General features: G+C 48.8%; 1 protein-coding gene and 1 long non-coding RNA gene across 9 annotated transcripts in view; one reads left to right on the top strand and one right to left on the bottom strand.

The window, feature by feature from the left end:
- The window catches only part of ATP2B4 (ATPase plasma membrane Ca2+ transporting 4), a 102,944-nt gene that overhangs the window by 12,719 nt on the left and 62,791 nt on the right, over nt 1–27,434 (bottom strand). For 6 of the 8 annotated variants that reach the window (XR_008714723.1, XM_055581691.1, XM_055581685.1 and 3 more), the window contains 17 exons: nt 27,023–27,280; nt 26,414–26,539; nt 25,827–25,952; nt 22,934–22,969; nt 21,056–21,217; nt 18,530–18,744; nt 17,976–18,218; nt 17,235–17,476; nt 16,068–16,299; nt 14,789–14,968; nt 14,030–14,117; nt 13,286–13,392; nt 5,914–6,105; nt 5,247–5,460; nt 4,493–4,704; nt 3,435–3,542; nt 676–852 (listed from right to left, as the gene is read on the bottom strand). Coding sequence is in view for 7 of the 8 variants with exons in the window: in XM_055581691.1 (XP_055437666.1) it covers nt 676–852; nt 3,435–3,542; nt 4,493–4,704; nt 5,247–5,460; nt 5,914–6,105; nt 13,286–13,392; nt 14,030–14,117; nt 14,789–14,968; nt 16,068–16,299; nt 17,235–17,476; nt 17,976–18,218; nt 18,530–18,744; nt 21,056–21,217; nt 22,934–22,969; nt 25,827–25,952; nt 26,414–26,539; nt 27,023–27,280 (2,918 nt within the window). In the remaining variant the exon portion in view is untranslated. The remainder of the gene's footprint in view (nt 1–675; nt 853–3,434; nt 3,543–4,492; nt 4,705–5,246; nt 5,461–5,913; nt 6,106–13,285; nt 13,393–14,029; nt 14,118–14,788; nt 14,969–16,067; nt 16,300–17,234; nt 17,477–17,975; nt 18,219–18,529; nt 18,745–21,055; nt 21,218–22,933; nt 22,970–25,826; nt 25,953–26,413; nt 26,540–27,022; nt 27,281–27,434) is intronic. The other 2 variants (XM_055581687.1, XM_055581689.1) reach the window with 1 other exon arrangement.
- On the top strand, nt 5,977–6,616 carry LOC129652754 (uncharacterized). Its single transcript, XR_008714725.1, has 2 exons — nt 5,977–6,110; nt 6,279–6,616. It is a non-coding gene; the product is annotated as an uncharacterized LOC129652754 (long non-coding RNA).

The raw sequence follows: 27,434 nt of genomic DNA, 5'->3' as shown, positions 1-27,434 counted from the left end.
ATCCCATTTCAGAGATCGCAGGAAGGGAAATGGTGTGAAGAAATTATAGCCTCCTCTTTTCTGGGGAGAAAATCTGAACCTGTAAAAGACACTCAGGCACTGAGAGACTACTGTTATTTATATATACTTAGCAATAAGGTTCCCCATCATGGTCTTACATTTTGAGTGGGGAAGACATAAAAGAGTGAGTTTCTTTTACAAAGATCCTCCAGATACACCTACATTCCCTTAATAGCAGCTTGAGGATGTACAATAAATGTTGGGGATGATGGTACAGAGATACTGTCTGAACCCTTTCTTCTGCAGGGTCAGGAAAGACTCTGAACATTTCCCACTGGAGGTTAGGCCTGGTGCTTACAAGAGACTGTAAGCAGGAAGCTTGCCTAGCCGTGGGTGGGAAGTGGCCTTCAGACAAACCCAAAGCTAGAGGACCATGCTACCAGCTGGGGTCCTGTGTTCTGGGCTCTCCACGATCACTCTCCTCTCAGAGGAGCCCAAACTGCCGCCTCTGCCTCTGTCTATTTTGAAGCAAGGGAGCTTGGGCTATCCACCAGTGAAAGGGCCTTAAGAAGGGTAGAGACACTGGCCACCAACAGCTACTGCCCTCCCAACACCTCCCAATAAAGACGGACGGGATTCCTCCTCCAGGGCAAGGACAGGCCACCATCACCATACCTGAGTCTGGATACGGTTCAGGCCCCGGAACCAGAGGATCTGGCCTCGGCGCAGCTCCATCTCTGCGTGGTCGATCTCGTCCAGCCCCTCAGCATCCTTGGTGATCTCCTCTTTGGTGGTGCCATGCCCAGCCTCCTTCAGGAACTTCAGGGATTGGGTAGGTATTGTGGAAATGACCTGAGAGCAGGTACAGCAAAAGGCGAGAAGCCAGGATCAGGGCGAGAAAAGCTGTCACTCGGCTGCGTGGGTCAGGCTCTGGGCAAGTCACGCTTGGCCCCAGCACCCCTCTCCCTGGGAGGGACAGCAGAGGGAGAAGCACCAGCCCGCCTAGGCCAGCATCTGCCAGGGCCCGACCTCTGTCTGCATTTGTCTCCCATGTCCGAAGGAGAACTTAAATTCTAGTATCTGACCAGCATCTGCCTTGTGACACACTTTATTCTCCTCCTCCTGTCTCAGTTCTCTGTTTTCATTTTGCAGTCTGTCTCTTAAGGGAATGCGTGCTACACGGTGGGAATGCGTGCTACACGGTGGGAATGCGTGCTACACGATGGGAATGCGTGCTACACGGTGGGAATGCGTGGTACACAGTGGGAATGCGTGCTACATGGTGGGAATGTGTGGTATAGGGTGGGAATGCGTGCTACACGGTGGGAATGTGTGGTACACAGTGGGAATGTGTGCTACACGGTGGGAATGCGTGCTACACGGTGGGAATGCGTGCTACACGATGGGAATGCGTGCTACACGGTGGGAATGCGTGGTACACAGTAGGAATGCGTGCTACATGGTGGGAATGTGTGGTATAGGGTGGGAATGCGTGCTACATGGTGGGAATGCGTGGTACACAGTGGGAATGTGTGCTACACGGTGGGAATGCGTGCTACACAGTGGGAATGCGTGCTACATGGTGGGAATGTGTGGTACACGGTGGGAATGTGTGCTACACGGTCGGAATGTGTGGTACACAGTGGGAATGCGTGCTACATGGTGGGAATGCGTGGTACACAGTGGGAATGCATGGTACACGGTGGGAATGTGTGGTATAGGGTGGGAATGCGTGCTACATGGTGGGAATGCGTGGTACACAGTGGGAATGCGTGGTACACGGTGGGAATGCGTGCTACAGGGTGGGAATGCATGCTACATAGTGGGAGGGGACACAGACAAGAATCTGGGGCAAAATACGGCTGGGGACAAGATGGTCACAATGTGTGTGTGTGCACAAGGGGGACGGAAGGCTGTCGGAGGGGAGGGGTCCTCTTCTCAGTTTGCACATGCTAAGTGATTCCTCTTTTATAAAACTACAGTGAGAGGACCCTGAAGGTCTTCCTGGGCTTCGGGTGAGAAAGTGGATGGGGCAGCCCACAGAAGGGACATATGCATGTTCTCAGAGGACATGGAGCAGGAGCTCGGGCTTGCGATTCAAAGTGAATCACTCAGTAAGCTCAGTGCCTGCTGGTCAGCTCTCCTTTACAAACAAGAAGAGGAGCAGACGGGGCTCAGCTGTGAGACAGGTCCGTGTGAGCAGCCCTACGTGGAGCCAAACGTTTGAAACAGAACGTCCACATGCTGCTTTCAGATGTTGGAAGGAGCTGTTGTGATACAGAAGGAAGGCTTCAAGGCCACATGGCCACATGTGAAACTCGATCCAGGTGAGTGTTTCAAACAGTACATGAAACAAGAAAGCTTTAGGGACCCACTGGTAAACAAACAGCAAACAGAGCAGGTTGGAGGGACGTGTGTTAGGAACTGGGATAGGGATTAATCAGGGAGGCAACTAGGAGGTATGGAAGAAATAACCAGCAGGTCTATGGGGGAAAGCCTGCAGTCCTAGGAGGAAACTTTGGGGCCAGTTAGAGCAAAGCCTCCATTACTCAGGTGGCTGGGCACCGATCAGTGGAGACCTGGGGTCTGCAAAGCAGAAGCATAGCCCAGGGCAGAATTAATGATGAGGGGGAGTTGTAAAGTGGTACTAGGGAAGGAATCAAACTCTTATCAAACCAGATTATATTATTATAATGTTAATAGCTAACATTTATTGAAGATTTACAAGGTATTAGACATTTGTCTAAGTCATTTCTATATGGAAACTGGGTTGCTGATTAAGAATGATTCACAATGGCCTTGCTATCCTGAGTTGAGGAAACTGAGGCAGAGCTGCTATGAAACGTACTTCACTAAGATGCAGTCTGTAAAAAACAACCAGGATTCAAACCAAGGTAGGCGGTTGCTAAGTCTGGGCTTTCAACCGTACGCTAGACTGCTTCTCCAGAGACCGCGTGAGTCTGAATTTATCTTAGGTGATGGTCAGGCATTCGTCCTGGATAAGGTGATGGTGAGAAGCAGCGGAGGCAAGGGAGTCCTGCAGCATGATGCAGAGCACGCACAACCACACTGCAGCTTCACTGCAGACACGGGCTTTGTAAACGCTCTGCTTCTAAGACCCTTACTTTCTTCCTTTTTTTTAAGCAAAATTAGCACTGAAAATTTCCACTTCCATCTCAGAGAAGCTAAGGGATTTGTCTGTCTCCAGGCATGATTAGGGAAGAGATCAGAAGCCTCTGAAGTGGCGGGCACTAATCATTCTGCTTGGAATCCTGCAAGATGGAAAGAACCTGAAAACCTGGTGGCAGAGGAAACGGGGAAGCAGAACACGAAGGTCTGGAGCTGGGGGTCTCCAAAGCCGCTCGTTCCATCTCATCTAGGGGAGGGGAGGTCTGCCGGCCATGCAACCGCGGGAAGGGTGTGTCCGTACTCACCTGGCCCCACAACAGCTCTCCAATACCAATGAAGAGGCACCAGAACCACTGGGACAGGGTGAGCTTCGTACAACTGAAGGGTTTGCCCCCAAATTCCACGATGATGATCTAGAACAGACAGAGAGGCAGCCTGTGACTGGGAGGCAAGTAACAGGTAGCCAGCCCTCTAGTCAAGGCCACCAAAGCCACATCAGCTCCCTGCCCCGGGATCCCTGCGGTGCAAACCCTGGTCTGCTTGCTGGGGAAGGAGAAAGAAGAGACCCAGATGGGGGGAAGGGAAGACAGCCACCAACAGTCTTTGCAGAGCCTTCTGAAGGGGAGTTTCCAGTCACTACGAACACTATTGATGCAAAGGCGAGCGGATCAAGGGGAGCTAAGGGCTTCCTGTGACTGAAGCCAACAGCGACAGAGAAGGGAAACTTAGGAAGGGTGCAAGTAAGGAAGAGGCAGACTCTCTTGTGCTCATCATCTCTTGCATGGCACCTGTCTTGGGATATCTCTGACGGTGGCTCGATCCTTTCACCAGCAGGGCAGTCATGCCCTTGACTCCAGTCTCACAGAAAGAATCCACACCAGGCTTATCTGCAACTACATGTGGCACCATGCCATTTTTCTCCTTTACTTTTGAACCGTGTAGCATTTTGTACCACGAGCCCTTTCAGAACAAAGCGGCAGGGACAGAGAGACGCCTATTCGGCACCTGCATGCACATTTCGAGTGCACTGGTACGAGGCATGAAAGGGGTTAGAAGACAGTGACCTTCCTCCCGGTCACTATGTTAAATTTCTGTGTTCTAGAAAGTTAAGGAAAGAATTCTACAAGTTTTATTTTATTCACTACCAACATGCTGCCGTGCACTGGAGCACTTGACACAGAGGGATCCAATTCTAGAGAAATGAGCAAATGAGAACCAGCTGGGAACCCCAAAGGGTGCAACCCACAGCCTAGGTCCCTAGCCATCCCCTACTCCTCTTCTGGGGCACCCAGGGAATCCTGGCTTCCAGCGTCTGGCCTTTATCTTCCCAGACCTTCTATCCCAATCCTAGCTAGAATCTCACCTGGCTGATGAATGTGCCCAACACCACTGAGCAGAAGATGAGATTGCGGAAGATGCCCGAGAAGACATTCCTCTCCCCGTGGATCTTGCGGGAGTTGATTTCGTTGAAGAGCTGCATGAGCACGAAGGTGTTGAAAATAATGGTGTAGTGCTGGCTGGGCGGAGAATGCAGAGGCGCTCTCCTCCCGCTGTCAATGTCAAAGAATTTCTCACCTAGTTGGGAGAGGGGTGCACCGGAAGATTGAGTACACTCTCAGGGAGGGCTGAGGTTGAGTCAAGACAGATGAGGGTTGGCGTCCATTCTAACCGGTCAGTGTTCGAGCCACAGGGTCATCAGACGTTTTCGGCGTTAGCCCTGGTCTCAACATTTCTGACCTTCTCTCTGTTTGTTCCGTCAATATTTGCCTTCTTGTGGCAATGCATGGTGGTAAAATTACATGCACTGGAGTCTGGCAGACATACGTTTGAAACACAGTGCCTCTATTTACTCAATATGTGACCTAAGCTTCAGTTTTATGATCTAAAGAAAGGTATCATAAAGTTACCCCTGAGAGATTCTTAAGAGGAGTCAGAGAATGCCATAATGCACCTCGGCGCGGGAAAGGAGGTGAACTCAGTGCGCGAAGATGCTACCGCCCCGCTGGCTCAGCCTGCGCCCTGCTCCTTCCTCCTCTTGGGCCCATCTCTGCCCGTCTGTCTCTCGCACTCTACATGCCGGCCCCCACCCCATCCTCCCCAACCTCCCCGTGGCTCACCCGCAAAGACAAGGAAAAAGATGACGGTGAGCTGATAGACGGCGTGACCCAGGATGTTCTTCATCATGGTGCGCGAGATCAGAGGCTTATTGCGGCCGTAGGGCCGGCGCTTCAGCAGAGAGTCTGTAGGAGGCTCTGTGGCCAGGGCCAGTGAGGCAAAGGTGTCCATGATTAGATTAACCCACAACATCTGCACGGCCTTCAGCGGGGAATCCTGGCAGGAAGAAGAACCACTCCTTTTAGCTTGCCTTGCAGACTACCCCTCGCCTCACTCGTCAGCCTCACCTTTGCCCCTGAAAGGGCCTACCTCCTGCTATCCAGCTGAGTCACACTTGAAACTTATTTAACCTCTTTGAGCCTTGGGTGCTTCACCTGTAAAACGGGGATAATACCTACTCTGCAAGGCTGTTGTTGAAGATCAGAGAACCACAAATAAGTGCTTATCATGCTGGCTAACATGTAAGTGCTGCGTTAATGGTGAATACATGATCATCCTCCCACAGGAGCAGATGCAGACTCGGGAGAGCGAACTCCTGCCCCAACACCCCTGCAGAAACGCTGGGCCTTGCTCCTCAGCCGACACACTGTAACGTCACACCCCTTGTTCCTTGGCCCCAGCCTCATCCCTCCCATCTCAGCTCATCCCACCCATCTCAGCTCATCCCACCTGGGTGATGCAGGCTCCAGTGAAGGCCACGATCACGGCCACCACGTTGACGGTGAGCTGGAACTGCAGGAACTTGGAGATGCTGTCATAGACGTTCCGTCCCCACATCACCGCCTTCACGATGCTGGTGAAGTTGTCGTCTGTTAGGATGATGTCGGAGGCCTCCTTTGCCACATCTGTGCCTGCAATACCCTTAGGTAAGAGGGGGGAGGAAAACAGTGAGGAACTGGAAAAGGAGCTCATCTGTATTTGGAACCCATTTCCTGAACTCCAAGAAGCTTCAGAACTCGGCACAAACATCAGAGGGCACAGCAGCCACACGAGTTCTACAGACTAAACCACCATGTTCTGGTCTTCTCTCCCAGAGGAAAGGAAGGGGAAGGTGCCGCTGTGACTCGTGGAAAAGGGCACCAGGCCACGATGCCAGCACCGCACTCCAGAACTGAGACTGGAAATCACAGGCACATTTGATATTCCGGTCTCCTGTCCTGCCTACTTCTCCAACTCAGAAAGCAATTAGAAGATAGGGGAAAAGTCCTTTCTGTTCTACCTTCAAATTAAATATCCACTTTAAATCCTTATGTCCCCCACACCTTCAAGTCACCCTACGTTCTTTCCTAGAAGGAGCAGTCCAGCAGCATGGTTCAGATATCCTGTCCTTATTCAAAATCCTATTTCTGGGGAACCACTCAGTTCAGTTCAGTTCAGTCGCTCAGTCGTGTCTGACTCTTTGCCACTCGAGGTTTGTAAATAGACATACCAGTGGTTGAAAGCAGAGCTTGAGAAACAGTAAACTTTCTGATCAGGTAGTCAAAGCCTTCAACAAGTGAACTCTGGTTCATTTTCCAAACTGCTCTTATATAAGCTTTCTGCTCAAAACCTACTAATTTATTCATAACTCCCTGAATTCTCTCATTCACTTCGAGAGTTCAGTCTTCTACTTACACCCTTTGTCCAAGCCTGGAACATCCTCTTTCCCCTTCCATTTAAATCCTATCTATCCTTAATAAAGTGAGAGTTGCTCAGTCGTGTCCGACATCTATCCTTAAGGCCCCTGTAAATTAATTAAGCCCTGCTTGCTAAACAAAGCTGTTCCTAACACCCCCGGACCATACTTCTATGCCATGTCTTACAGCCCCTAAAACCTACAGAGGAGCTTGTTTGTGAATCTGACCTGTACCATTAGATTCTTTGTTCTGTTTACCTGGTAATATTATTTTCCTATCCAGATTGCAACAAATGAATATCTGTTAGATACACTATATAATTCAATTTCCCTTTCAGAAGATTCTCTCATATATCCACATAATTCTGTACTATGCAGTATTAGAAGAAAGAAGAGAAAGAAAAGAAAGAAAGAAAGGATGTCTTTAAATAAGTACTACTATGGAATAATCTCCTAGTTAGGTTGTTAAATGAAAAACAGCAAGGTGGAAAAAAAAAAAGAGTATATAGTGTGTATACAGATAAATATAGCTAAGTGTCACTTATTTAAGACAATGGGATATAAATATACTACACATGTGATTGTATTTTTAAAGGAGCAAACAGAAGGATAAACCAAAAATCAAAGATGCTATCTGTGGAATTAAGAAGGAGGCAACAGGCTAGAGGTGACAGGGATGGAAGCTAGACTTCTATAAATAGATCTTGTTCTATATACTTTAGTTTAGAATTATGTAACTACTTCATATAGGTATAAAACAACATTAAGTTTAAAATAAGCAATCTCAAAAAATGGGAAAAAAAAAAAAAACCAACCCAACACATGATATAAATGAACTGGTATAACCAGTTGATAGCAAACCACACAAAATGAAAAGTTCTAAATGACTTTTTGAAAAACACAGTACTTTGATCCTACCTCTGTAGTAGGATATACCTACAGGATAAAAAGAACTATAAGAAAAATCTTTAACTGTTTTTAGTACAGTAATGGAGAAGGCAATGGCACCCCACTCCAGTACTCTTGCCTGGAAAATCCCATGGACGGAGGAGCCTGGTAGGCTGCAGTCCATGGGGTCGTTAAAAGTTGGACATGACTGAATGACTTCACTTTCACTTTTCCTTTCATGCATCGGAGAAGGAAATGGCAACCCACTCCAGTGTTCTTGCCTGGAGAATCCCAGGGACGGGGAGCCTGGTGGGCTGCCGTCTATGGGGTCGCAAAGAGTCGGACACGACTGCAGTGACTTAGCAGCAGAAGCAGCAGTACAGTAATTGTATTATTATTGCTATCTTGAGACTATTACATATATATTAGGATAAAGCAAATAATAATTATGTTAATACCCTTAGATGGATGTAAAATCAGGGAAGTAAAATTAGGAAGTTGGTTCTAGAATTCTAAATTTGAATTGGAAATGCCAATATGAATTCATGAAGTATTCTACCTTTAAAACAAAGAAACACAAAACCAAAAAGCGATATGAAAGACGTATTTCCTAGCTTTGTCCAATGAAAAGTTCTAGAAACAATAATTTACTCAGAAGTAAAGAACATCCTGACATTCAGATTGTGTTCTCTAAATACCATTTCTCACTAAAATGAAGCAGAACTCCTTTGAAAAGTGGATGATTCTAGATCTAGGACAAGAAATATGCATGACGGATGTGGAACATCTTATCATGTAAGAGATCAGGAACGCTATTACACAGAGAATTGAGGTTATACTCAAAGTGCTTAGCAGTGTGGAAGAGGCTAATGATGGGTATGAACATCAAAATAATATGGGCAATGGACGGAAACATATCACATATGTTCAAAACAATATGAGCTTATAATGATATTTTAAAAAAACAGACAATTAACTTTTAGTAGTTTCAGTTCAGTTCAGTTGCTCGGTCGTGTCCAACTCTGCGACCCCATGAATCGCAGCATGCCAGGCCTCCCTGTCCATCACCAACTCCCGGGGTTCACTCAAACTCACATCCATAGAGTCGGTGATGCCATCCAGCCATCTCATCCTCTGTCGTCCCCTTCTCCTCCTGCCCCCAATCCCTCCCAGCATCAGAGTCTTTTCCAAGGAGTCAACTCTTTGCATGAGGTTCATTGGACAACTTTGGAGGATCCCCCAAAAATCAACTCATTGCTTTGGGAACTGGTAAATAGTGGAGAAAAATCAAGCATTTAACCTATCTTTCACATAGGAGCTGAACCAAAGGGTTGATGAGGGTAATTTTCTTTTTATAGAACTATTCAAGGTAATAAATAAAGAAAATCAGAACACTGTCATATTGCAGCCCTTAGTGAAAGATGGGGTGTAGAATCTGACTGCTCGGAACTAAATACTACTTTATAGGAAATACAAGGGCACGTTAAAGGACATAGGGATATAATCAACAAAATCCATGACGTGGTATATCCTACATAGAAAAACAAACTGTTTCCTTCAAAATCAAATAGCTAGGAAAAAATATGCAAAGGCTTGTGCAGAAAAGAATTAACATAGCATGGCTGAGACTGCTATCTTGCGAAACGTCTGTTTGCAAGGTTGACGCTTGGTTAGCATCTGGTAACTTGGCTCTCAGAATGCTCTCAGTCAACATTAACTGAAAATTAGTTAGTGATTCACTAGTTTTTCTTATTTTCCATTGAAAACCTGCTTCCTTCTAGGAGTCTGGAATCTTAGCATATGCTGGGTTGATGGTGCTTATATGGCCAACCTTAATAGAACTCTAGGGTACCAAGTCTCTGATGTGTCTCTCTGGGCAGAAACATCACCTGCATCGCTACATTTTCGTTGCTAGGGAAAGCAGGCGCTCTTTTTGACCCCCTCACAGCAGGGAGCAATCACAGGAAGCCTGCATGTGGATTCCAGACCCTGTCTGTGACTCTGTTTTACTAGATTCTTCGTATACCAGTGGATTAAATCTTAGCCATGAGCACAGTTAGAGGCCCCGTCCCCTGAGCCCTTCCACTGAATCCACAAATGTAAAGGGTGGTCTTCGGAACCCCTGACACGTAGGTCCTGTGGGGTCAGTGGTTCTTAAACTTTAGGATGCGTGAGAATCACCCAGAGGGTCTGTTCAAACACAGACTGCTGGGCCCCCACTGCAAGGTTTCTGACTTAGTAGATCTGGGGTGAGGCCTGAAAAATCTGCATTTCTGTAGGTTTCCAGGCGGAGGCGGAAGAGCGCACTTCAGGAACTACTATTATAGATTCATACATTTAAGACATATATCAACCAACCGCAGTGTATGGATCTTGTTTGGATTCCAATTTGGACAAATAATTTAGAAAAACAAAAAACTTATGAAGAGAAATGTGAACACGGACTAGATAGCTAATGATAGCAAGGGATCAATATTGCTGTGAGACAATGGCATACGATTCTTTTAAATATATTTTATTGATACATATTTCTCTTCCAGAGACACATACTGGATGAAATGATATAACATCTTGGAAATGTTTTGGAGTAAGCCAGCTGGAGAAGGGGGAATGCGTATGTGTGGGCCAACACTGGCCCACCCAGCAAGATTTATTCTGGGTAACAGGTACACGGGGAGTCAATAAACTATTCTATTTTTGTATGTTCTTGAAATTCCCTAGGATAAAAACTTTTAAAATTTATTTTCTGGGTAAAGAGAGCACGCTAAATATAGATTTCTTCTTGAATCACCTTCTACTGCTTAAAAATCACCAACAGTTCAAAATGTATGGGAAGCTTACAATCATTACCTACTTCAATGTGAGAATGTACTTTGCTATCTGAGGGCTTCTAAATGTCCCTGAGCATTAGAATCAACAAGTGTACCTATTAAGAAAAACCTAAAGATTTCTGTTTGGGCTCCAAAATCACTGCGGATGGTGACTGTAGTCACAAAATTAAAAGACGCGTGCTCCTTGAAAGAAAAGCTATGACCAACCTAGACAGCATATTAAAATGCAGAGACATTACTTGGCCAACAAAGGTCTGTCTAGTCAAGGCTATGGTTTTTCCAGTGGTCATGTATGGATGTGAGACTGGACCATAAAGAAGGCTGAGTTCCGAAGAATTAATGCTTTCAAACTGCAGTGATGGAGAAGACTCTTGAGAGTCCCTTGGACAGCAAGGAGATCAAACAAATCCATCCTAAAGGAAATCAACCCTGAATATTCATTGGAAGGGCTGATGCTGAAGGTGAAGCTTCAATACTTTGGCCACTTGATGCGAAGAGCTGACTCACTGGAAAAGACCCTGATGCTGGGAAAGACTGAGGGCAGGAGGAGAAGGGGATGACAAAGGATGAGATAGTTGGATGGCATCACTGACTCGATGGACAAGAGTTTGAGCAAACTCCAGGAGGTGGTGATGGACAGGGAAGCCTGGTGTGCGGCAGTCCGTGGGGTCACAAAGAGTCGGCCATAACTTGGCAAATGAACAACAACATACATTCTGGGACCTGGCCCAGATGCTATTGAATCAACATAGCTGACTGTCGAACCTTGAAATATGTGATTTAAATCAACTTTCTAAGTGACTCTGATGCTCCTGGCCTCATAAGCAGAGTGATGAACAGTGCTAACTACAGAATAAACACTTTCCATATGGAATGTGAATTTTCTCTAGTGTGCCTAGGCAGACAATATTATCATATTCATGGGTAAGTTTCAGTTTGTCTTATTTTCCTGGGTAATGAAACCTCGTGATTTCCCTGTCTTCATACTTCATGAGTCCCTCATTATATAGGGTGTGATCACTGACCTAGAGCCAGACATCCTGGAATGTGAAGTCAAGTGGGCCTTACGAAGAATCACTACGAACAAGGCTAGTGGAGGTGATGGAATTCCAGTGGAGCTATTTCAAATCCTGAAAGATGATGCTGTGAAAGTGCTGCACTCAATATGCCAGCAAATTTGGAAAACTCAGCAGTGGCCACAGGACTGGAAAAGGTCAGTTTTCATTCCAATCTCAAAGAAAGGCAATGCCAAAAAATGCTCAAACTACCGCACAATTGCACTCATCTCACATGCTAGTAAAGTAATGCTCAAAATTCTCCAAGCCAGGCTTCAGCAATATGTCAACTGTGAACTTCCTGATGTTCAAGCTGGTTTTAGAAAAGGCAGAGGAACCAGAAATCAAATTGCCAACATCCGCTGGATCATGGAAAAAGCAAGAGAGTTCCAGAAAAACATCTATTTCTGCTTTATTGACTATGCCAAAGCCTTTGACTGTGTGGATCACAACAAACTGTGCAAAATTCTGAAAGAGATAGGAATACCAGACCACCTGACCTGCCTCTTGAGAAATCTGTATCAGGTCAGGAAGCAACAGTTAGAACTGGACATGGAACAACTGACTGGTTCCAAATAGGAAAACGAGTACGTCAAGGCTGTATATTGTCACCCTGCTTATTCAACTTATGTGCAGAGTACATCATGAGAAACGCTGGACTGGAAGAAACACAAGCTGGAATCAAGATTGCAGGGAGAAATATCAACCTCAGATATGCAGATGACACCACCCTTATGGCAGAAAGTGAAGAGGAACTCAAAAGCCTCTTGATGAAAGTGAAAGAGGAGAGTGAAAAAGTTGGCTTAAGGCTCAACATTCAGAAAACAAAGATCATGGCATCCAATCCCATCACTTCATGGGAAATAGATGGGGAAACCATGGAAACAGTGTCAGACTTTATTTTGGGGGGCTCCAAAATCACTGCAGATGGTGACTGCAGCCATGAAATTAAAAGACTTACTCCTTGAAAGGAAAGTTATGACCAACCTAGATAGCACATTCAAAAACAGAGACATTACTTTGCCAACAAAGGTCTGTCTAGTCAAGGCTATGGTTTTTCCTGTGGTCATGTATGTATGTGAGAGTTGGACTGTGAAGAAGGCTGAACACCAAAGAATTGATGCTTTTGAACTGTGGTATTGGAGAAGACTCTTGACAGTCCCTTGGATTGCAAGGAGATCCAATCAGTCCATTCTGAAGGAGATCAGCCCTGGGATTTCTTTGGAAGGAATGATGCTAAAGCTGAAACTCCAGTATTTTGGCCACCTCATGCGAAGAGTTGACTCATTGAAAAAGACCCTGATGCTGGGAGGGATTGGGGGCAGGAGGAGAAGGGGACGACAGAGGATGAGATGGCTGGATGGCATCACTGACTCAATGGACGTGAGTCTGAGTGAACTCTGGGAGTTGGTGAAGAACAGGGAGGCCTGGCGTGCTGTGATTCATGGGGTCGCAGAGTCGGACATGACTGATCGACTGAACTAAACTGAACTGAACTGATTGGCCAGGCAGGCAGGTGAGATGAAGTTAGAGAAAAGAGCACAAAGCGGGCTGTGAAGGTCCAGGAAGCAGAAGGGCACCAGAGCCTGTCTGGGCTTCCCACTGGCGCAGGCAGCTTGCAGTCAGAGGAGACGCTATGCTGAGCTGCTTACCATGGCAAAACCGACGTCTGCTTTCTTCAGAGCTGGGCCGTCATTGGTGCCGTCCCCGGTGACAGCCACCACTTGTCGCTGGTCCCCGACAGTGCTGTCGATGATGCCTGGGGAGACAGGCGCACCACAGTGAGGGCGGGGACCGGTTTCCCACAAAAGATGCTTTTTCCGTCTTCCTCTCTAATCCCTGTCACTACCTCCCTTTTTTACGCTCTTTCCTTCTTTTTCCCTATGCTGGAGGTTTTATAGCGTCCCCAAATGGCAGTAAATTGTTTCACAGGTAGCAATCTAAGCTAAGAAAGTCTGACCTCGTCAGATATCCTGTCAGGTACATCAAGACAGCTATTATGCAGTCGAAAAAGCACTGCATGATTTGAAGGCAGAGACCCAGAGGTTGAACGATAACACTTCCATTTACCACTTGGGCAGTCTGGATAACTTACGTGTTGTTTCAGCCTCAAACTTTCTTTTTTGCAGAATGGGAAGAGCTTAACCTGTATTGCCTAATTCCCAGTACTATCGACAAACAAGATACGATAATGTTTAAAAACAACTTCATCATATAGCTTATACTCACCAGGTGCTCAGACGTTTGCTAACCTGCATGTTCTTCCCATGAGCTGGGAAGCTCTCCTAGGCCTCCCTATTCAGGATGAGAGAGTTGCTTTGGCTTCGGTTCTTTATCTGTGCTCGCCCTGGTCTGCCTTCCTCTATCCCAGGCACCTGCTCAGGAGCCGACCTCACCTTTCACCAGCGTGTGCTTGTCAGTGGGGGAAGACCGCGCCAGCACTCGGAGCTTAGGCCAGATCTTGTCCAGCTTTTCCTGCTCTACCTGCAGCAGCAGACACACCTGGGTCAGTCAAGCTCAGAGCAGCCACCAGGAAAGTCTCCACACGCACCAAGCTCCTGGGGCAGCTGGTGTCCCAGGGCCCCCCAGGAGCGTGACCGTGGCCTCCAGGGAAGGCGAAGTAGCCAGCTTGGCTCCGAGGGCAGGTTCACGGATGCTGACCGTTCAGGCCCTGCTTGTCTCCTTTTCCTCCCAATTCCCTCCCTGGGAGCCAACCCCCTAGTTTTGAGACCCGTGACGGAAGGTGGGACCCTTCACTGTTGGCTGAAGTAGTGCCTCTGAGGTCTTAGCTTCAATCTCTACTTAGACCAGGAGCTGTGGCCTTCCCACACCCAGATCATACCCTGTCACCAGCCCGAGGCCCTGCCAGTCACAGGAGGGGTGGGGTAGAGGAAAATCAGGGAAAATCATCCCACGACTGGAGAAAATGTGGAGATGTAAAAAGTGAGTCTCAAGGATAGCCTGTGAATGAATACAGTGAGAAGAAAAAATTCCCAATTTTACCGTCTGAGCAGCTTTGGTAAAAGGCACGTCTCACTATGAATAGATTTTAATTTAGAAACCATCTATATTCTCCCACCTGTCCTGGATGCCTTACACGCGCATCAGCCTTCCCCTAATGAAGGAGGCTCTGATTCCCACCACCTAAAGCTCACCTCGCCCTTCTCGTTTCGGATGAGGCGATTGAATTCTTTGCCTTCTAAGCACAGAAAGTCGTCCCCAGGTGTCACAATGCCGCACTTGGTGGCGATGGCACGGGCTGTGTTGATGTTGTCCCCTGTCACCATCCTGACAGTGATGCCAGCTCGCTTGCATTTGGCGATAGCTTCTGGCACCTGCGGAGAGTGAAGCAAGCGGAAAGGAGAGGTGGGGGTGGCGAGGCCTGGCCATCGGCTTCTGCTCAGCTGTCCCTCACTGCGGACAGGAGAGAGGCACCCTGGAAGTAGAACCATGGGGTGCAGGCCGAGTCTGGTCAGCTTTATATTGCTTGGTGCCCCCTTCTGTCCTACCCATGAAACTCACATTTGAATTTGCCTTATTGCACCATGAGTTGAGGGCTTCCCAGGTGGTGCCAGTGGTAAAGAACCTGCCTGCCAATGCAGGAGACATAGGTTTGATCCCTGGGTCAGGAAGATCCCCTGGAGGAGGGCATGGCAACCACTGCAGGATTCTTGCCTGGAGAATCCCAAGGACAGAGGAGCCTGGTTGGGCTACAGTCCATGGGGTCACAGAGTCAGACACAACTGAGTGACTTGGCACGATTGCACGGGCCACGAGTAGAAGGGGAAATCTGCCTCAGGAGCCAGGTGTAAAAGCGTATTCTCTCACTTACAATCTAGATTTCTTAGCAGGCACGCTAGACCTTTTGAGATTTTACCACTGCCTTCTTTTCCAGCAGAAGTTTTAACTACCTTCCACCCCTGGCACATACTCCAACCACATCAGTTCTTTTGAGTTTGCCAACTGCATGACACCCTGTCACGCCTCCAAACGTTGCAAGTAGTGTGGAGCTACTCTACGGGCGCCTGACAAGATGTGTGGATCGAAGGGACGTGACTAGAGCCAAAGTTGGTGTCTCAATTAATCCCACCTCCTCACTATTCTTGAGTGCCAAACTGTTCTTATTAGCCCAGTGAAACCTGTGCTTCTCAGCCCATAGACGGCATGAACCACAGGAAGTGGGATTGCCACTCTGTATTACTTCAGTGAGCTTCAGCAGTTCTGTGAAGCAGGAAGCACAGCAACACCTATCCCAGCAAACGAGAAGCAGTTAGCTGACTTGCCGAAGTTTCCCCAGTCACAGCTAGAAACGGAGCTGGTACCGCGGTTCCCGTGACTCCTGCGTGGCTGCTCATTAGGTCACGTGCAGGGGCCACGGCCGCTGGAAGACTCCCCTTCATGCTTCCCAGCCCTGCTCCCAAGTCAGAGCCTCACCTCTGGGCGCACAGGGTCCTCGATGCCCACCACTGCGATACAGGTCAGCTCAGTGAGGATCTCGCTCTCGTTGTCCCACGGGGGCTCTCCATCGTTGAAATCCCGGTAAGCGATGCAGAGAGTCCGCAGCCCCTCACAGGCCATGGGCTCGATGACGGTGCGGACCATCTCATCTCGGTCCTTATTCTTGAATGGCACGGCCTCCCCCTTTTTGTCCAGGATTCGATTACACCTGGGGAGGTGCACAGTCAGAACTCAGCACCCCACCTCCCGCCCAGTGTGCTTCGACACGTTACGGACACCCTGACCACTCTGCATGACTCCTAAATACACTACTGGGTGGCCGTAATCTCCACTCATCGCCCAAAGCTGAGCCCCTGTATCCAGGGTGGGGTGGCTGATAGGTGGGCAGAACGTGTCGCTCTCCCCTGTCATCTGCTCCTACTCATCTGGGAACGCAACACCAAGAGCTGTGCGTGGGTCACCTACTCTTTTGAGCTTCTCAGGGGTAGAGAGACCTTCTCAATCCCCAGTCTCTAGAGGGCTCAGGGCAGAGGGTGTGGGCAATGACAGAGTGTCACCCATGGTGGCGCTAAACCCATGCTGAGGCACTGGTTTTTAGCTACTGGCCCTGTATCCACATAGGTCAACTTTTAATGCCCTATGGATCGTCTAGCCACTTTGATTATGCAACTTCCAGTGATCAGAACTGAGAATGAAAAGGAAAAGGAACACAGAACTAACATTTCTCGTGCTTACTATGTGCAAGGCATTTTTCATTCAATCATTTAATCAGAGTAACCCTGTGAGATAAGTGGGTATTCTCTCTTCAGAATAGGAAATTGAAGCATGGATTGCCTAGGTCTGAATCCTGCCTGGACCACTATCCGTTGTATCCCCTCTAGCAAGTTACTGAACTTCACTACACCTCTGTTTCCTCATCTGTAAAACAGGGATAATGACAGCATCTGCCTCCCTGAGTTGTAAAGTGTAAGTATAGCATCCAAAGTACGTAACCGCACGGCTTGGCCAGAACCAAGCTCAGATCTTGTCATGATGTTACCACCCGGAAGGAGGGTCTGCTATTATCCGGGTGGCTCAGCATGGGGCCGACACCCAGACCTCCCCGAGGGGAGGACCCTGGGGGAAGAAGCTGGGGGGGCTCACTTGCGCAGGATGATCTCGGAGGCGCCCTTGCTGTACATGCGGTAGCCGCCGCCCGGCTTCTCGATGACCGTGCTCATGGACTTGCGCACCGAGTTGAAGGTGTACACTTTGTAGAGCTTCTCCTCGGGCACCTCGCTGCGCACGGCGTGGTAATCCTGCTTCAGGTCCGAGACGAAGCCCAGCAGGGCGCACTCGGTCTTGTTGCCCACCTGCCGGGGCAGGCCGCCCTCCTTCTCCGGAGGCTGGAAAGAAAGGCACCGGTGGGCCGGCGGAGCGAGGGGCCGGCCGGGGAAGGACTCCCTCAGGAGGCTTTCACGCGTGTGCCCGGGGCCCACGGGGGTGCAGGCCGTGGCCGTGGTGACCTGGCCCCGGAGCCACCCGGGGCCTGGGGTCTTTTTAGCTGCCGTGGGGCTGGTGCTGGTGCCTCTAACACTCTCTCTTAGCTTCCAGAAACTAAGTGATTTACTCATAATAAGCTCAATTCTGCTACCAGCATGAGGCCTCTTTTTAGAGATACTGCCTTTCCACGGTGATTTCACAGCCCCAGATTCCTACCTGCCTCATTCCCCCAGCCCATCTCCCAGTCTCCTTCCACGGATTACTCCCTAGTCTCACCCCAGACACATTCACTGGGGAGTGGGAAATGGGAACTGGGATGGCAGTTCAGGCAGAATAAATGAGAAAAATCAATGGTTCCTTCCAACTACCCATTTTAAGTGTCCCGGCAAAAGAAGAGCTTACCAGAATCTTAGAGGTGTAGGCACTGTTGATGGAAATGCCATTGACAATAAGGTCCAGGACCTTGGGCACGAGGTCATCAGGGCCTGGGATCTGATGGTAACGCGTGTCTCCAATGTAAGCCTGCACCACAGACATGCGGTTCATGGTCAGCGTGCCCGTCTTGTCCGAGCAGATGGCTGTGGCGTTGCCCATGGTCTCACATGCGTCCAAGTGCCGCACCAGGTTGTTGTCCTTCATCATTTTCTACAAAGGAGAATAGAGGAGACCGCAGAGTGGCCGGCTGAGCTCTCCAAAACTCAGGTCAGAGGCCATTTCCCAGCCAGCAACTCTCCGCGTTTCATTTTCCGCTCCCATACAAAAATGCAAGATACCATTTTTGTAAACCCTCTTAAGATGCTACTGGGTTAGGTAAACGTTGATGCCAGCGGCTCGTGCCCCTGGAAGGTATCACCCAGAGTTTACGAAGACAAAGTGGCCGTCCTTTCAGCAGAGCTGCGTGGCGCCCTTCCCTCCGGTCTGTGTTCTCAAAGAGCAGAGCCTCAGCCCAGCCTCACCTTCACAGAGTAAGCCAGTGAGATGGTGACGGCCAGGGGCAGCCCCTCGGGCACAGCCACCACCAGCACCGTGACGCCGATGATGAAGAACTTGACAAAGTACTGCACGTAGATGGGGGTGCACTCGGCCAGCCACGGTCTGCGCTGGATCACAAAGTTGTCGATCACGAAGTACAGAATCAGGATGAGAACTGTGATTGCAGACATGATCAGACCTGTCCAGGAAAGAAATCACGTGAACCCAGGCTTGAGGGCATTCCTGGGGCCCTAACTGGAGACGGATATCTACCTGGTCATACCCCAAGGCCCTAGCTGGTCTCTGGTACTTGTACATTACGGTGTGGGCGAAAGACATGGTTTTGCATTCTAAAGACATGGGTATCAGTTTCAGTGCTGTACCAACTTGACTCGTGGCTTTGGACTGGTCTTGACCCCTCTCTGAGCCTATTTCCTCATTTATAAATAAGGGGGTTGGTACAGTTTTCCAAAAACAGCATTTTAAGATTCAATCTCAGAGCTACTATCTTCCCACAGATCATGATGTAGTGACTTCTGTTACCTCTTTCCTTGGCAGTTTATTGACTTTTTCTCTAGTAGACTGAGAATGTCAGGCAATTCACATGTTCACAGCGATGCCCTATGGTGTTAGCACAACACCTACATAACTAACCCTTGGAAGAGTGCCTCCCAGCCTCTCTCCTGACACGGCACGGACAGAAGATGACAACAAGGCAACTGTTCGGGCAGTGCTCACTCTGAGCCAGGCGAGCACTTCCAGGTAGGAACTCACTAATCCTCACAACAACCCTGCGAGATACGTTACTATTATCATCCTCTTTTATGAGGAGATGAAGGCACGGGGAGGTGTTGGTATGGCACACCAGAGGAGGACCAACCATCCTGGTTTGCCTGAGAGACTGAGCAGTTTCCTGGGCTGTGGGACTTTCAGTACTAAAATTGAGAAGGTCTCGAGCAAACTGCCACAGTTGCTCATCCTACACATCCTACAATGGAAGAACAAGCTCTGGGTCAGAAAACAACTGGCCTGGGGGCTATGACTGCCGTACGTATTGCCTGGCTACTCTGAGAGCTGGGGGATCAATACTTGGGCATCTGGGTCTACCTGTGGCACAATATCTGGGAAGAGTTCTGCTTTCTGATTCGTATCTTTGCTTTTCCCGAGAGCCCAATGATTCAGGGAAATTAGAGCAAGGCTAGAGGTGATTATATCAGTGAAGGCATATTCAGGGTCAGGACAAGCACAGCATCGAGCGAGGGTGCAAACTTTAGGAAGGCCTTCACTCTCAGGGTAGTGCATTTCCTTGCTTCCTTCTGGTCCTTGGCCTTGCTTGATGTGGGAAGTTCAAAGAGAACAGACCAGTGACAGCCCTCAGTGGCCTGTTCTCCCTAAAGAATAAGGTGGGGATTAGGAGCGCAGCAGGAGGCCTTAGGCAGGAAGTGTTTAATGCTTCAAACCTGTGTGCCACGCTCAATGATTTGATTTCATACTTCTTTTTCTTGTTCATCTATTGTCTCTTTGCAAGGGGTTTCATGGTGGTCAAAATTAGCTGGGTACTGGAGCTGAATGGCCAGGCCAGGCTGACGCTCTGTAAACTCTGTGATGCTCAAAATGTTCTGTTTGCACTGTCCAATAGGGAGCCACTGGCCACATGTGGTGACCGACCACTTGAAACAGGCTGATGTGACCGAGGAGCTGAATGCTCAAGTGGATCGCCGCAGGTCCCTGCTTCTCACTATGTGCCCAGCAGAGCAGCAGCGCGGGCCCCACCCGGGGGCTTGTTAGGAACGCAGGTCCCACCCAGACTGCTTGAGTCAGAATCTGCACCGTAACATGGTCCCAGGTGAACGGTACACGGAGAGATGCATTGGGCTAGACTCTGTGGTGAACACAGAGGTGGGGTCAGGAAGTAAACAGCAGGAGAAGACTACTTGGAGGGATACCCGCTGAGGGAGCAATCTTCTCTCGCTGCCTCTTCCAGCTCCGTCCCTCCCCGCCCCCTCCCCACCACCCTCTCCAGAGTCAGGCATGGAGAAGCTGTTTCCTCTCACGATGCACAGGAGTGCCTTTAGTGACCTCTGCTCTGCAAAGCACCTCTTTAATTATTGTCTTCCTTTGCCTTCCAGTCCTCATTTTGAACTGATTGCCCTGTACGTGGCCATTCCTATGCTAGAGAACTGCCTCCAGCCAACAGCAGCCTTCTCTACCCTTCAGGAATTTTCAAGCCAATACTTGAGCAGGTGAGCAGTTATTAAAGTCTTCCTTCTTGCTAATGTTAATCTCCCATTTGTTTTGGGCCTTTAACTCTAAATAGGAAGACCTGTCTCTCTGCTAAAGCCAAGGGTCCAACAGTCACAGGGAGGGACACGGATTCTTGAACTGCACCAGCCACTTGGAATTTTCGGCTCCTTCCTTCCAGGCCTGGTTGGTACAGAAAGGAGGCAATCAAAGTGGCGAGGACCCAGAGGAAGACTGACAGACACACTGAGAAGGCCCCGCCTACTCACCAGCTTTCCCAATCTGGACGGCCAGGCGGGTCAGCTTGCCCTGCAGCACGGACTTCTCCTTTTTGGGCAGCTTGGCGGCCTTCTTCTCCTTTTCCTCACTGTCGATCCCCTCCTGGCTGTTGAGTGGCTGGATTTCCAAGGCCACTCCATCTTGGGTCTTTGCTAGGGTGCACACACGAGGAGGACAGGTCAGCAGGCCAGGCAGCAGCCCAAGTAGTAGGCAAGGGGAAGCTAACACACCGTTCTGTCTGCTTCTGGAACACACCTTGGACCTCTGGCATCAGATCTGACCTCGGGGAGCTTGGCCTTCTCTTAGGGCCTTGGGAACCGTATCTTAACAACTCGAGGTGAAATGGATGGCTCTCCTCTCCAGTGGCAGCTTCCTGGCACTGTCTCAGAGCCCCGAGCCAGGTTTATTCCAGCAAGAGGATTTGTCCTGCCAGTCAGTGTTATTACCAACAGCCATCCTTCCTAGAATTCAGTGCTTAAATCAGTGAATCTTTACTGCAGAAAGGGGCTGAAGGGGAAGGTTGATAAATGTTCCTACAGCATAAGGGTCTTGTTGTTTAGTTGCTAAGTCGTGTCCAACTCTTTTGTGACCCCATGGACTGTAGCCCACCAGGATCCTCTGTCCATGGGATTTCCCAGGCAACAATGCTGGAGTGGGTTGCCATTTCCCTTTCCAGGAGATCTTCCCGACCCAGGGATCAAACCCACATCTCCTGCATTGGCAGGCAGTTTCTTTAGCACTGAGCCACATGGGAAACACATTAGGGTCTTAGTTGGCTCTTTAAAAGGTTCCCCTCTCTCTCTACGTAGATATAGACTTTCATGGAAGAAACACAGACCCCAGACACAGGGTATTTTCCAGTTCCCTCTTATATTAGTTGAGCAATAGGGGAAGGAAATCTCCTTTCTCCCCTGTCTGATGAAGGTAGGGAGGAACAAAGTACCTTTTCCTAAGGGAAGGAGTTGGTATGAGGGACTCTCTGGAACAAGAGAAGGCAGGGATAAAGACAGACATAGAAATCCATTTTGCTTTAAAAAGAAGAGTTAAAGAGATCTGAAATTTAAGAATTACTTTTGTTGAGTCCTAGTTTTCCAATGTGATGTCTTTATTTCTAAAACCCACTATGATGTGGGTTATGAAAGGAAAAAGGCTCCAGGAGCTGTCTCAAGAGAGCAGTTCCTGCTGGCCCCCAGCACCCCTCCAGCTTCACCCTGAAGAGCTCTGCTCCTTTGCTTAGGTGCCCTTCCTGAGAGATCGTCTCTGCTGTCAGACTCACAAATAAGACAGAGACAGGATGTAAACACAGCCACCAAAAAAGAAACACACATCAAATCAGGAAGAAGAAAACAGACTGTGGAGAGAACAAAGAAGTGGGGAAAGAGGTTACAGAGAAAGGGCTCTCTGCACCCCAGAGAAGACTAGCTGAGAAGGGATCTAGATGGGAAGACGGCACCAAAAGAGGAAGAAGAGGGTGCAGGGACTGCCCATCCTAACCCCTTCCCCCATAAGGACCCTGCAGACTTCCAACCCAGAGACTAACGATCCTTGCTCTTTAACTCTGGCCAAGGGCAATGAAGCAAGGAGGTCAGCACCCTGGGAAGAGCAGATCACCGCACAGGCTTCCCAAGAGAAATCTTGACAGAAGGCCCCTTGAGCTAACAGCAGAGGGTGCTGCGTCCCACCTTAGATTGGGTTTGGCAGCTTGGGACCACCCCCAGATCTCTGCACCGTCCTCAGGATGAGGCATCTGGGCCACAGGAGCAGATAACAGATTCATGGAGAGGAAGAGAGGGAAGGCAGATGGCCTGGAAAGGTCTGGTTTGAGTGTGGGCAGGTAGAGATGGTAAATGAGTGAGTGGAAAGGTTACCTTTGTTGCGATTTTCAGGGACTCCTTGTTTTTTACCTGTTTGAACAAGAAAGAAAAAAATGGGGTGGGGACCCAAAGTGACTATTCAGAGATCAGATATCCAATTTGCCGGTCCTGTTCAGAGCCTTAAAGGGCGACATCAAAGGGTCTGAGTTGCAGCGAAGGGGATGTAAAGGAAGCTCACACCTCTATTTATCCCCATTTTTATTGGAGGCACTCACAAATCCCTGGGGTATGGACCAGGCCACTCATGCAGGGGAGTGCACACCCCCTGCTGAGCTGCTTTCTCCTGGAGCACAGTTGCTGTTAGGAGGTGCTTCTGGCTTGAGTCAAACCACTTGGAGAAATGGGGTGGGGGTTAGGGAGTGAGAGGTCTGAACTGTTTCCACCTGGTGGCAAAGGCCACGCAAGGTGCCTCCATGTCAGCTCACCAGCACCAGGCAAGCCTCCTCCTTACTCACTCTGAAGGCAGCTGCAGAAACAGGCTGGTTCCTAACTGAATGAGCTTTGTTGCCTTTTCATTAACTGCCCTTCCCCAAACAGCCCAAGATGCATCTCCAGCCAAATGGTGCAAATCCTTCTCTCCTCCAAGAGAAGGAACGCTTAGGGAAAGGTGCAGACTTGGTTTGTTATCTTTCTGCCTTCTGTTTTTCCTTCTTTCAGGAACAGTTCAGTTCAGTCACTCAGTCGTGTCTAACTCTTTGCAACCCCATGAACCGCAGCATGCCAGGCCTCCCTGTCTATCACCAACTCCCAGAGTCCATCCTAACCCATGTCCATTGAGTCGGTGATGCCATCCAACCATCTCATCCTCTGTTGTCCCCTTCTCCTCCCGCCCTCAATCTTTCCCAGCATCAGGGTCTTTTCAAATGAGTCAGCTCTTTGCATCAGGTGGCCAAAGTATTGGAGTTTCAGCTTCAACATCAGTCCTTCCAATGAACACCCAGGACTGATCTCCTTTAGGATGGACTGGTTGGATCTCCTTGCAGTCCAAGGAACTCCCAAGAGTCTTCTCCAAAACAACAGTTCAAAAGCATCAATTCTTCAGTACTCAGCTTTCTTTATAGTCCAACTCTCACATCCATACATGACCACTGGAAAAATCATAGCCTTGACTAGACGGACCTTTGTTGGCAAAGTGATGTCTCTGCTTTTTAATATGCTGTCTAGGTTGGTCATAACTCCTTCTAAGGAGTAAGCGTCTTTCAATTTCATTGCTGCAATCACCATCCGCAGTGATTTTGGAGCCCAGAAAAATAAAGTCAGACACTGTTTCCACTGTTTCCACTCTTTCCCCATCTATTTGCCATGAAGTGATGGGACCAGATGCCATGATCTTAGTTTTCTGTTGAGCTTTAAGCCAACTTTTTCACTCTCCTCTTTCACTTTCATCAAGAGGCCCTTTAGTTCTTCTTCACTTTCTGCCATAAGGGTGGTTTCATCTGCATATCTGAGGTTATTGATATTTCTCTCGGCAGTCTTGATTCTAGCTTGTGCTTCCTCCAGCCCAGCGTTTCTCATGATGTACTCTGCACATAAGTTAAATAAGCAGGGTGACAATATACAGCCTTGACGTACTCGTTTTCCTATTTGGAACCAGTCAGTTGTTCCATGTCCAGTTCTAACTGTTGCTTCCTGACCTGCATATAGGTTTCTCAAGAGGCAGGTCAGGTGGTCTGGTATTCCCATCTCTTGAAGAATTTTGCACAGTTTATTGTGATCCACACAGTCAAAGGATTTGGCATAGTCAAGAAAGCAGAAATAGATGTTTTTCTGGAACTCTCTTGCTTTTTCCATGATCCAGCGGATGTTGGCAATTTGATTTCTGGTTCCTCTGCCTTTTCTAAAACCAGCTCGAATATCAGGAAGTTCACGGTTCACGTATTGCTGATGCCTAGCTTGGAGAATTTTGAACATTACTTTCTAGCGTGTGAGATGAGTGCAATTGTGCGGTAGTTTGAACATTCTCTGGCATTGCCTTTCTTTGGGATTGGAATGAAAACTGACCTTTTCCAGTCCTGTGGCCACTGCTGAGTTTTCCAAATTTGCTGGCATATTGAGTGCAGCACTTTCACAGCATCATCTTTTAGGGTTTGAAATAGCGCAACTGGAATTCCATCACCTCCACTAGCTTTGTTCGTAGTGATGCTTCGTAAGGCCCACTTGACTTCACATCCCAGGATGTCTGGCTCAAGGTGAGTGATCACACCATGGTGAAGATCTTTTTTGTACAGTTCTTCTGTGTATTCTTGCCACCTCTTCTTAATATCTTCTGCTTCTGTTAGGTCCATACCATTTCTGTCCTTTATTGTGCTCATCTTTGCATGAAATGTTCCCTTGGTATCTCTAATTTTCTTGACGAGCTCTCTAGTCTTTCCCATTCTATTGTTTTCCTCTATTTCTTTGCTTTGATCGCTGAGGAAGGCTTTCTTATCTCTCCTTGCTATTCTTTGGAACTCTGCATTCAAATGGGCATATCTTTCCTTTTCTCCTTTGCTTTTCCCTTCTCTCTTTTCTCGCTTTCAGGAACAAGTGAATGGCAAAGACGCCTTGATGGTTTGTATAGCCCCCCGTGTGTGAGGAGGAAAGTGGCGAGGGTTGGAGCCAGAGCACGCTGCCAGCCCGTTTGCGCGGGCCTTCCACCTCATTCTCTTACAGTCAACCAGTAAACGCAGGAACCAGTGCAACCTGACCGCAGAGCAGAGCCGGATCCGGTTCTCATTAGAGCACCGTGGGGAGCCAGGGATGAAACCGTTAGCTAAACAAGGGGTTTGGAGATCTGTCCTCATCATCCTGCAGAGTCTGCCAACCAGGTGTTCCACTGCAGACCCGTTCCCTCTCCTAGTCTGTCGGTGGGGCTGGGAGGGGAGAGGCTCTTCTGAAAGCCCCTTACCTTTCTTCTTCTTCTCTTCCTCTTCCCCCTCACTGGCTCCCAAGAGGGTAAAAATGATTCCAGTCTGAGAGTTGATACCCACGGCCGTCACTACCATTCGTCCAGAACCTTCCATTACATGGGTCCCTATATGAGAAAGAAGATGGGAGAAGAGTTTTTTCATTTTTTTTTTTTTAATACCTGGCCGTTCTTTGGTGTGAAATATAAACTTGGAAAAAAGCAATCCCTCTGCCTTCCTCTCCCATGCATGGTGTTATACTTGGCAGAGAGTAGGAAAAGATCAAGAGCAAGCAACCCGGGGGTAAGGAGAACAATGTATGTAACGGCTTTGGGGTAAGGCTCCTTTCCTACCACCCACTCCAGCCAGCAGAGCCCTTCGCAGGCTCCTGTAGCATCTGCTCCATGGACAACCTCTGTTAGGTTGCTCAATATCCTTGTATTCAACCCACTGACATGCTACAGCCCCCACTGAGCCTTGGGGCAGGAGACGGGGCACAATCGGAAGACAGGGCAAGGTCTGGACACGGTCTCTGTGGCTGAGTGTCTGCGGGGAGCGGGGCTGGGAGCTGGTGCAGTCGGGGCCTCACCCGAGAGCAGCATGGGGTCCCTCTCCAAGGACTTCTTGACATGGTCCGATTCCCCAGTGAGAGAACTCTCATCAATCTTGAGATCGTTGCCCTGGATCAGGATCCCATCTGCAGGCAGCAGGTCACCTAGGACATGGAGGTGAAGGGCCGACAGGGAGAGGGCAGGTGAGGACCATTCAGCCTCATCTCAGGGCTGCTCCCGGGGCCCTACCTGTAGGCAACGGCCCGGGAGAGCCTGGAGAACCTCTGAAAGACAACTTCACATCTGACAACCTGCAATAAAACTCCGCTCTGGGTATTATAAATTCAAACGGTTACTGATCCCAAACACCTTCCCATGGCCTGATTTCAATATTACATACTTGAAATCTAAGACACACAGGGTACAGTCTGACAGTCTTTGGCAGTTTCAGTTACTGCTTTCTTTGAATTTCTTTTCCATAACCTCCTTAAACTCTAACCTAGAAGCTAACACAATTTGGGTCTTATCTTTTTGGGTCCTCAGCAATTCCTAGCCCCCTTATGCCAAAGGACCTAGCCCTCCGATAGGGAGGGTGGCACAGGTGTAGGAAACAGAGCTAAAAGAGAGAAGAACCACAGAGCTCTCACCGTATTTGATTTGGGCAATGTCGCCCACCACAATCTCAGCCACAGGGAGCTGAATGATGTGGCCATTCCGGATAACGGAGAATTTCTGCTCCTTTTCGATGCGGTTCTGCAGCCCCCGGAATTGCTTTTCCTTGCTCCAGTCATTGAAGGCGGTCACGAGCACGACGATGATCACCGAGAATAAGATGGCTGCGCCCTCAATCCAGCCAGCTTCCGCCTCCCCTTCGTCCTCTGGGCTACTGACGGCTAGACCACACTCTAGCCCAGGGAAAGGAGAGAAAAGGGTCACCGAGGGGCCCTTGCGGACATTAAAAATGGGGGTTGTGCTTCCGTAACTCCCCAGAACAGAAAGCCAGGGGAAGAGAAGAACAGAAAACTCGGGTAAAATAGCTATCCTGAGGATAGCAGAGGA

The sequence above is a fragment of the Bubalus kerabau genome, chromosome 5 (genome assembly GCF_029407905.1).
Source record: "Bubalus kerabau isolate K-KA32 ecotype Philippines breed swamp buffalo chromosome 5, PCC_UOA_SB_1v2, whole genome shotgun sequence".
Classification (NCBI taxonomy): Eukaryota; Metazoa; Chordata; class Mammalia; order Artiodactyla; family Bovidae; genus Bubalus; species Bubalus kerabau.
This window is presented reverse-complemented; position numbering and strand designations above follow the sequence as displayed.